Below are 11,045 nucleotides of genomic sequence, written 5' to 3'. Positions count from 1 at the left end.
TCCAAATTCTCAAAACTAATATGTCTATGCTCTATTTTACCCCTGCCCACAGTTACGTGTGATGATTTATTCTTCTGTTACAAAACCTGGAGCCTCAGCAAATAAGCCCAGATACCGACTGTTCCCATTCTCACACCACGTGGATCAGGGACCTGTCAATATTCCTCGTTCTCACTAAGGAAATGCCAAGGACAGCTGGGCCCGAGTCCATAAGAATACAAACGCGACCGTTCCGGCATCTGTACGGCGCTGCTAGGATCAGACGTCGGTGCTTAGAGCGTGTCTGTTGCTGTAGAATTCCGGCGGGTTGCAGGAGCCATGCATCATGGGTAGAGAAATGGAGTGCGCCGGGTTCTCGAAACAGGTCGCTGCATGCGGCGCGTCGTCCGCCGAGCGGATGTAGAAGGGTGGGTTGTACAAAGAGCAGGTGGGGCAGTAGGTGTGGAACGTGCCCGGGTCGGAGACGAGAGGGAGGGAGGTGACCGGCGCTCCGTCCACCCCGGCGCCACTACAGGCGCTGCAGGCAAACTGCGGCTGTGAGCCATCGCCGTCCGTGGACTCTTTATTCTTACAGCAGTAATACTGGCAGGACAAGAGACGTGGCGACGGGGAGCAGTGAGAGAGATATCAAGACACTCCGCACTGGTTTGAAGATTATTAGTCTGGGACCATTTCAGTGCTGCTCACATTTGCCCTTCTTTTGTAGGACACAGTGAACATGAAACAGAACGGGCATACTGATTTAAAATAGCAATACTACTACTACTACTAATAATAATAATAGTAATAATCAGAATCATCATCATCATCACTACTTCTACTACTTCTACAACAAATAATAATAATCATCATAACTACTATTGCTGCTACTATTAGTACTACTACTAGTAATAATAATAATATGAATAATAATAATAATAATCGTAATTATTGTTGCTGCTACTATTAGTACTACTACTACTACTACTAATAATAATAATAGTAATAATCAGAATCATCATCATCATCACTACTTCTACTACTTCTACAACAAATAATAATAATCATCATAACTACTATTGCTGCTACTATTAGTACTACTACTAGTAATAATAATAATATGAATAATAATAATAATAATCGTAATTATTGTTGCTGCTACTATTAGTACTACTACTACTACTACTAATAATAATAATAGTAATAATCAGAATCATCATCATCATCACTACTTCTACTACTTCTACAACAAATAATAATAATCATCATAACTACTATTGCTGCTACTATTAGTACTACTACTACTACTAATAATAATAGTAATCAGAATCATCATCATCATCACTACTTCTACTACTTCTACAACTAATAATAATAATGAGAATAATAATAATCATCAACTACTACTGCTGCTACTATTAGTACTACTACTAATAATAATAATGTGAATAATAATAATAATCGTAACTATTGTTGCTGCTACTATTAGTACTACTACTACTACTACTACTAATAATAATAATAATTATAATCATCATCACTACTACTACTACTTCTACAACTAATAATAATAATGTGAATAATAATAATCATCATAACTACTGTTGCTACCACTATTAGTACTACTACTACTACTGCTACTACTACTACTACTAATAATAATAATAATAATAATAATAATAATGATCATCATCATAAAACATTGTAAGGCAGAGTAATATATAACTCTGCCATACAACATGCTGAAGGCCCTCACCTGGAGTCTACAGTAACAGAGCACTGCAATGATGCACAGAAGAATCACCGTCGCAACAATTCCTCCAGTTATGACAACAGTTCCAGCTGTCATCCGACCAGATCTCCATGAAACCCTGTAATTTCACCAGAAAATGAAAAAAGCATCAGAATAAATCACAGAGCGATGCTATTGAAATGTAAATATATTCAAACACAACATTTTTGCATTGTAAAAACACAATGCATTCATAGGAAGCATGTAATTATATAAGAGTAATAACAACAAACAAGTCCAATTGTGGAAAGCGCTGGTTTTGGTTTGGGCTTATCTGAAGTTAAGGACTCAAAATCGACACCTCCTCTGGGATCCCTCTCTTCCCAAAGCGTGCGGGGCGAACGAAATCGAACCTAGAAACATCACTCAAAAAACGAGGGAAAACACATCCTAGTGTTAACCAGAAAGGAAAGCCTGCCCGTTCAAGCCCGTAGTCTCTGTTACAGTTGCTGCACGTGTCTGTTTGCACGAGTTCTTCTTTTTATGGCCTTTTTACGCATAAATTCGAAAGAATGTTTTGAATATCAAAGAACCTTTGACAGGCAACATAATCCCCAACTAACAGGAACTGCTGGCAGAGCTGGTAAGACATGAAAACAAGAGACGCAGGAGAAATTCAAAGAGGACAAAGAAACAAAGAAATCAGACGGTTTGACTTTTCCAAGCTGATTTAATCAAGAAACTCATACATGCAGACAAACAAATCGGTTGCCTCAGTCAAGATGTCAGTTATGCTTTAATGTCAATATTAGCATTAATTGATTTAACATCTCACCAGAATCTCAGGGTAACACTCAGAATAGCAGTATTTTGACTGCAGTACCAGTACTTTCCACAAGATTGGGCTACAGAATAAAGCACAAACAATACAACTTCGATGGCAAGGATGGAAGAAACCTGCAGAATATATTAACTCAACCTACACAGCCCATATATTTTTTTAGAGCCATACTTATTTACTGAGACAATACAGGTATTTACTTGCACCAAACAGCATCAGTGCCCTCCTAGAATCTTAACCATTGTTCTCTTACAGTTTCCCTGACCACTATCCTGCATACTGCTCAATACTGAGGTGTTTGGTTGTTCGCCAAGCTTGGCATTTATGTTGCAAACATTTTGTTACCAGTCAAGGTGACCTCATCCATGCACAAGTTGTGTGATTTGTGCTGGATGCTTCCTCCTTTATATATGGTTTGATGGGTGGGATTGCCTGAAGCTTGGGCGTGATTGGTTGGTTTCATGTGACCTTGAGCATGAGCAGTTCTTCTGATTTCTGATTGGTCGGATGCCGGTTTCAAACCGGAACCGGTTCGATACCGGTTAGGTCCTCGTTGGTCCTTGCATCGTATTGGTTTGTAGACGGGGTCCAATTCGATATGTTCGTTTATGGAATTGACCGAAGAGTACCAAGCCTCAAGGAACTCCCTCGAATATTTTGTACCTGCCTGGGCAAGAATTTCTGCATTGTCCAAATTGAATGTATGTCCTTCTTGATCCTGGTGTACAGATATCATGGACAGTGGGTCATGCTTCCCGGTGGCCAGCTTGTGTTCATGGAGCCGAGTTGATAATTTTCTTCCGGTTTGGCCAACGTAGTATTTGGTGCAGTTATTGCAGTTGACTTTGTAGATCACCTTCATTCTGTCTTCCTTCTTGAGTTGTTCCTTTGGCTTTGAAATGATGTTTCCCAGAGTGGCTGTTGGCTTGTGTGCTACTGTAATTCCATGTGGCCAGAGTAATCTGGCTGTCAGTTCCGATACATTTCTTATATATGGGAGAGCTACTCTTTTGTTAGGTTGTTCGTTGGAGCTTGTTTGCCTGTCTTGGTGAAGTATGCATCTTCGGATAAAGTTTTGTGGATATCCAATACTGCATACATGTTATTAATTAGGGTAAATTAAAAATGAAATTATTGAAATGACAAGAAATTATTGAAATAACATACTAGGTTCAGGATTAATGTTGGCAAATTTTGAACAATACGTTGCAGCATAAGCACAAGCAGCCATGAAAAACGACTACAGGAAAATACAGGACAGTTGAAAATGCCATCAGATGTCCCACTCTTCCGTCCAGCTTCAAAGTACTTATAATTTTACACACACACACACAGACACACACACACACAGACACACACACACACACATGCACGCACACGTCGACTGAAGGCGCTTGTCCCAAGCGGGGTTGCAGTGAGCCGGAGCCTAACCCGACAACACAGGGCGCAAGGCTGGAGGGGGAGGGGACACGCCCAGGACAGAACGCCAGTCCATCAAAAGACACCCCACACTGGACTCAAACCCCAGACCCGCCAGAGAGCAAGCCCTGGCCAAACCCAGCGTGCCACCGCAGCCCCTACTTATAATTATTCATGGTAGGGCCACAGAATGCTCCGTGTTTCTGAGCACACACCCCTCTGCTTTAAAAGTCCGCCTTAAGCTGCTCTGCCAGGACACCTCTTTGGCAGTGTGAAAGGCCCTGCTGGAGCGTGCCCAAGTGTTGCGTGTTGTGCTGCTATTTTGAGGCTACAAAAGGAGCTGTTGTTCAGTTGCACGTCGGGGGAGAAGGCAGCACGCAGACGGGTGCCGGCTTTTGACCTTTCTCTCCCGCTGACGGTTGGCGCTCAAAGACGAGGTGTTGAGCTGTCCGGCATCGGAGAGCTGAGCTCGAACCCCACGCTCAGGTTAGAACGGCAGAGCGGAGCGCTAACTGTAATTAAACACCAGCAGGAGTTTAATGAAATTGGTTGCTTCGCCGACACAGGCATCACACGGCACACTTAACAGTTGCGGTGAAACTCTGTGCATCTTCGTTCTAAAAAAAAACACAATGACATTTAAGGCCGACTGTCCCCTGTTGATTTTTATATGTTACTTACACATTGTCTACACGCTAATTTATGCGAGAGTAAATTTAAATTAGTAACAGGCATATGACATCCCCGCTTGCTGACTGCTGGAAGAGAGATGTAAAAAAAAACACACGCAGCCCGAGTGTGTCCTCTACCTGATGCAACACACCTGGCCTTCAGTAATTAATCTGGCATAATTCCATTTCAATAAACAGACCTTCTGCCAAGGTCTTGTTTCCTTTTCTGGATATTACAGGCACTTTTCCTTTTGCAGAGTATGAGCGGGCGGGAAAAGCTGCTCCATCAGCACACAAGTAATGGGTACCAATTGAGCCAGATCTCATGAAGGAAAAGTTAACTCTTTAGGGGTTTGCACCTCTTCAAAACATAAACTGTCCGTGCTTCCAGCGCTCAAATTATACATAAAAACTACTGTGCAAGGAGGGGGTGCGGTGGCGCAGTGGGTTGGACCACGGTCCTGCTGTCCGGTGGGTCTGGGGTTCGAGTCCCGCTTGGGGTGCCTTGCGACGGACTGGCGTCCCGTCCTGGGTGTGTCCCCTCCCCCTCCGGCCTTACGCCCTGTGTTACCGGGTAGGCTCCGGTTCCCCGTGACCCTGTATGGGACGAGCGGTTCTGAAAAAAAAAAAAAAAAACTACTGTGCAGATTTATTTAAACACAATTATACTGAATCCCATAACACAACATTTCCTTCCTCTGTGAAATTAGTTACAATTCGTTGCTCGATTGGAATTATTTCTCACTCGCGTGAAACGTACGTATATTTCTGGGTGCCTCTCGCATCAGCATCGGTGACATTTGGTTCCGTAGCAGTTAAGTTTAAGCTGCTCTGAGCCGCGTCGACCGTATTCAGCGAGGTGACTGTACGTCAAATGCGAGCCAGACTTGTCAGGGCTTGAAAGAAGTGAGCCGCTCAGCAATTCCAGCTAACGGCACCATTTATACTCGTGTTCCTCGTTGGAGGTGATGGCAAAGGCAAAGCATTAATCTCCAAAGCAGCACACGGTCCCACCACGGCAACTTGAAGAAGTGGCTTTCAGGGGGATTGAATTGCAGGGCGTGGACCGTGCCCCGGCGGACACACGCTCGACTCGGTACCGGTCAGCGGGGCGGGTCTCTGTGTGGACCGGCAGCAGGGACGCCTGCACTTTCCAGGCCTCTCCGTACCGGAGGCGCACGCTCTCTGCCAGTGTTAATTTGGCGTAACAATTGATCTAATTAAAGGATTAAGGGGTTCAGTAGAATTAAAAGCAGACACATGCCCCGCAGTCCGGAAGCGCTGCTGCCTGCCCCAAGTCTAGACAAATGACCTAGTTATGCATACATCTGCAATAAATTATTACATTATTGCCACAAACCCTGACACTGTGTTAAGCTTTGCAGAGATGTTAGTTGTAATTTGCAAAGTATTCATAACAGCAATGTTCTTCTGCTCTGGAAACAGGGTTGGGGAGGGAACAGAAACAGGCCAGACGAGGCAGAAATTATATTTTGTAACGTAACATATCTACAGTTTCTCTTGGCTTTCTTGGAACCGTGTTGATTTGTTTTTGAGAAAGAAAAACAGAATATCAGACAAATCAAATACAACTTTACGCACTGTTTTGGAAAATACTGTATTGTATTAAATGCCAGAGAATGATAGCAGGAAAAGTGTGTTTAAGTTCAATAAAAATTTTTATCAGAGGACATAAACTATCCTGAAAATCACAAGTGACACACCTTCTTTTGACCGTATTCTCAGAGACTATATGTGAAACACCTTGGTAAAGCAAGAACGTTTTGCATCAGCTGACAATTGTGACAATGGGACCTTACATCTAACTGTCTTAAAGGCTTTCATGTGCTCTGTGGGCGTCAATATATATGTGGTTTCTACAAATTGAATTTCCTTTATGGAGTCTGTTGAAGATCTTTACTAACATTAATGTAATTATCTGAAAAGAACTTTATACTATTCAGAAATTTTAATTTCAGGAGATAAAAATAATTTCACAATTTATTTTTATTGTTAGGGCCAGCAGGAAGTGCAGTGGTAACAACCAATGCCTTTAGACTGTGACGTTGCAGGTTCAAATTCCCACTCCTCCTGCTGTGGCCATGAGAAAGGTACTTACTCTGAATTACACCAGTAAAAACAAATCAGCTGTATAAATCGGAAAATTACTGCAGGTTTCTTAACATTGTAAGTTGCTCTAAAGAAGACGGTCAGATAAATTAACAAATGTAAATTCCCTCCTACAAAGACTTTTATATTTTAAAAAGTAAAGGAATGAGTTCTAAAGAAATATTCCAAACCTTGTGAAACCTGAGATAATATATAACAATCTTTCTCCTTGTAATGGTTCTCCAAACCAGCTCTACCAGATCTCATAATCTCTGTCAGGCCACCAAGAAACGGCGCTCCAATTTTCTGTGTGTTTTTCCTAAAATTTGAAAGTCTGGAAATCCAGAACCTTACGCTGTTCATTGATCACACGCAGTCTTTTAGAGAGGACAGGCGCTCAAACAAAACTAAATGGCACCCACTGCCAAAATCAACAAATTCTCAAAGCTTGTAGAACCAAGTTTTTTTTGGCAAGGAGTAGCAGTGCAGCACGAATGCTATCAAGATATTTGAGCAATTCCGTAATGAGATTTTGACAAGGGCAGCATCACTTTTTATAGCCCACCAGATACATTAGGATATGAGCAGCTTCACAACTGGCAAAGCAAAACAAGTGCTTTGGGGGAATAACACACACAGAACCAGGCTGAGCAGAAAACTGTTTAAAAAAATCAAATTAGAAATTATAAAACGATGGTGTGTGGACATGTATAACAGTAGTATTCATGAGATTGTCACTGGCACCCCTGGCGCGCCCAATGAATGCGGGCCTAACAAACGCATACCGGACGACCACCACGACCCCCCCCGGCGACAACCCCGGAGACGCAGTATAAAAGCACCCTTTCCAACGCACCTGGCCGTGGAACCTCCAACCAAGAGACGTCCTCCTCACCTAACTTCCGAGGCTCCCTGTTCTAGTCTGTTCCGTGGGTGCAACCTTCGTATGATACAGATAAAGCGACTGAAGCATCAGCATTTGAGTCTGCTCTCCTGATCTCCTACGCTCATCATGACAGAGGTGTTTTCACGGGCACTGTTCCTACTCAGTCTACACAGAGACGACAGTCAGACCACCTCCGGTGGCCGTTTTGTACTACCCTCAGTTCTAGGGTATACCTAAATTGCTCCATTAAAACACCCAGCTCTATAAGTGAATAATCCTATAAATTTAACTGGTTAAAAGAATCAGCTAAGTAACAAAGGGATACTTCTAGCAAAAGGAAAATATATAAATTCCTATTTAAATCCTTATTTATAGTGCTGCAGGCCTGAAAATCCTGTGAGATTGTAAGGACTTTGATTTGGCTGGGTCTGAAACATCAAGATGTATTTTTGATATCTTCTATATTATTAATTCAGGGGCAAACCTCAAAGAAATTATTCTGCTCAGATGTATCCTGAAAGGGATCGGTTTACTAATCTATAACATCACGAGCCTTGAGGCGCTGAGGAAATGAAGACGCGCACTAACTTCCTCGGCATACTGAGAGAACATTAAAGCGGAGAGCGAATCGTTTCGAATGATACGCCGGGCTTTGTGTTCCGATGAGCCAGTAATGGCAACGATTGCTTATTAGAGGCAGCCACCCACAGAGAGAGGCAGCAGTTCTGAGCTTGCAGTCATAAGGCTTTTCAATAATTCAGGTATCATTCCTGATACAGAATTTTTCCATCACTGTGGAATTCAGTCATGTAGGTTTTTGTGCTCCTCAGCAAGCAGTTGTCTAAACTGGCCACTAAAGTACACGAACTGTACATCTACACTCAAGACAGCTTGGAGATTTAGCACGAGGGAAGTGGAAAACAGCATTAACAATTTATTGTCCTTGTCATTTCAATTACATAGCAGTACAATTTTGAACTTGTGGTAGTTATATGTAGGTGTCCTCTGTAACATTGTTACTAAATATAACAGACTTCTAAATTCCTGTTTTCATTTTTGAGAAAATACTGTATTTTAAGATCATAGATTTGATGTTTTCTTTTTCCTGAAAATTTACTTTTTTTCAACATTTTACATTTTATGGTCCTAAGGACCAAAGAACCCTTTATATGAGATTACCAGCTCTTTGCCTCACTTATCCACCATTACATTAAACTGTGGGTACTGATGCCACAAAAGCACAATAATGGCAAAACAGAAACATCAGTTCCAAAAATGTGTTTTACATCTCGAAAAAATTTAGACAGAACACTCCACATTATGATTAGTCCTAAGGTGGTGTAAGTCATCACTGGATTTAAAACAATTTGCAGGTTTCATTTTGTCTTAAACAAATCATTAACTCTAGCATCTTGTACCACTTGGATGCAGTGATCACAAGTAAACTTCTTATACCACATTCTACCAGTGAGGTACAGTATCTGCCCACAGCCCCACATCATTCAGTCCAAAGAACTGAACAATGGGCAGACTCCACGAAAAAGCAACCAGCATCCATCTATTTTAAGACACGGTACAGTCAACAGTACCTGTCACTATCTGAGAATGCACTTTGTTTTATGCAAAAAGCAGGTTTCACTGCAGATGCCTCTGGGGAAACACTCTGTTACATCCTGGGCACAGCTGAGAACCTAGGAGCGGAAGGGTTCAGGGGATGGAAGGATAGACAGGCAGAAGGGATGGGGCATGGAGAAACACAAGAGATGGTGAGATGGAAAAGCCTGAGGGATGGAATGATGGATGGATAGAGGAGTGCAAGGGATGATGGATGGAGAAGCTTGAGGGATGGAGGGACGGAGAAGCACAAGGAATGATTGGATGGAGAAGATCAAGGGATAGAGAGATACTAAAGGTCAAGGAAGAGAGGGATGAAGAAGTACAAGCGATGACTGGATGGATGAATGGATGGATGGAGAAGTAGGACAGCTGAGACAAGGAGGAACACGCAGTCACAATTTCAATCCACAGGTGTAAACAGAAACACAACACTCCTGTTTTTACACCTGGTAACAACTGTGCTGAAACACACTCCACTGAAAGAAAAGCTCACATCTGTACACATATCATCATGCCATATTTCCACATGCCATGTTTCTCTATGTATCACCCACTGACCAAACAGAACTGAAAGTGTCCTTAAGTATTTGCTCATATCCTAAAAAACAAAGCTCTGGGTGCTTTTTAATCGCGCGGCATCAACACTTTGCTGGCGCAGCGCTACACACACTCCTACGAATTATGATGAACAGCGAGTTGTGTAAAGTAATCTGGAAGGAAAGGGATGCAAAAGCACTGCACAGGGCGCTGTAGCGCAGTGAAAACGCACGGCAGAGTACAGAGTACAGTGCAGTAAGAGCGCAGTAACAGTGCAGTACAGTCAGTAATTCTGAACACACACAGCAGCACAGCCTATAGTATGTGATATATGATGCGTGACAGACGCATCTGAGTGGCAGAACGACCTACCTCCGGAGCAGAAGCCTGTTTCATGCGAGTTAGAAACGAATCAATCCTGGATGGATGATGATGATGATGATGATGCTGGGGTCCGACGAGCGCCTCGGGGGGTGGTGTGTGTGTGTGTCCCGGCTTGGCCGCGGAGAGCGACACTCCACCCTCCCCCCGCCCTCCGCCGTCCATCCGCACCACGTCCACGGTCACGGACCCAAAGTGCGGGTGGTGCGGCGGCTCCTCGCCTCGGCCGAGCTGCGCTCTCCCGGTTCCGTCCGTGCGATCGCGCGCGGTTCCGCCACACAGGGCGCGTGCGGCGCGGCCACAGCGGGACCCTTTGCGAACGGTGGTGCGTGTTCGCGCGAGGTGGGTCCAGCGGCGCGCGCGGGCGCACACACACACACACACACACACACACACGTCGCGCTGCAAGTACATTTATTCATTTAGCAGACGCTTTTCTCCAAAGCGACGTATCTCGTAGAAAACACAATGTGTTCCACATCAGCAGATAGTTACAGATGTGTGACTCTTAGTACAGTCAGTTTCTTTCTTTCCATCATATGAACCAAGTTTATCACTGAGCTGCATAAAACTTATCATCCCAATATATCCACGATTCCCGATCACCTTCCAAGTAATTTTTTATTTTATAAAGATACATACACACATTTATTTACGCACTTCAGTGCGGGAGTAGCTGCGTTCTAGCAAAGGTTTGTCCGGACACGATCTTAAGTTTATACTAAGTGCATGAACATTTACACCTTATGAGCTTAAGAGATCGTGAGCGAAGCGAGTCTGGAAGACGTAAGTTTTCAGACCCTGTTTAAACGTGGACAGAGATTCAGCAGTTCTGAGTGAGAGAGGGAGGTCGTTCCGCCGCAACGGAGCCAG

General features: G+C 43.3%; 1 protein-coding gene across 1 annotated transcript; it reads right to left on the bottom strand.

Annotated features, from left to right (window-relative positions):
- LOC108935110 (protein FAM163A-like) lies at window positions 1-1,828 on the bottom strand. The gene is made up of 2 exons (XM_018753401.2): window positions 1,736-1,828; window positions 1-582 (listed from the first exon to the last, which is right to left on the bottom strand). The coding sequence occupies exons 1-2, from the start codon at window positions 1,826-1,828 to the stop codon at window positions 259-261; spliced, it is 417 nt and encodes a 138-aa protein (XP_018608917.1). The 3' UTR covers window positions 1-258.
- Window positions 1,829-11,045: the final 9,217 nt, after the last annotated feature.

Source organism: Scleropages formosus, chromosome 3 (assembly GCF_900964775.1).
Source record: "Scleropages formosus chromosome 3, fSclFor1.1, whole genome shotgun sequence".
Taxonomy (NCBI): Eukaryota; Metazoa; Chordata; class Actinopteri; order Osteoglossiformes; family Osteoglossidae; genus Scleropages; species Scleropages formosus.
This window is presented reverse-complemented; position numbering and strand designations above follow the sequence as displayed.

What these genes read in the sequence shown, in the direction of transcription:
- LOC108935110 (XM_018753401.2), bottom strand. Translation starts at nt 1,828, where the DNA reads ATGACAGCTGGAACTGTTGTCATAACTGGAGGAATTGTTGCGACGGTG. An exon ending in TCTGTTACTGTAGACTCCAG is followed by an intron (nt 583 to 1,735) that starts GTGAGGGCCTTC and finishes TTGTCCTGCCAG; the next exon opens with TATTACTGCTGTAAGAATAA.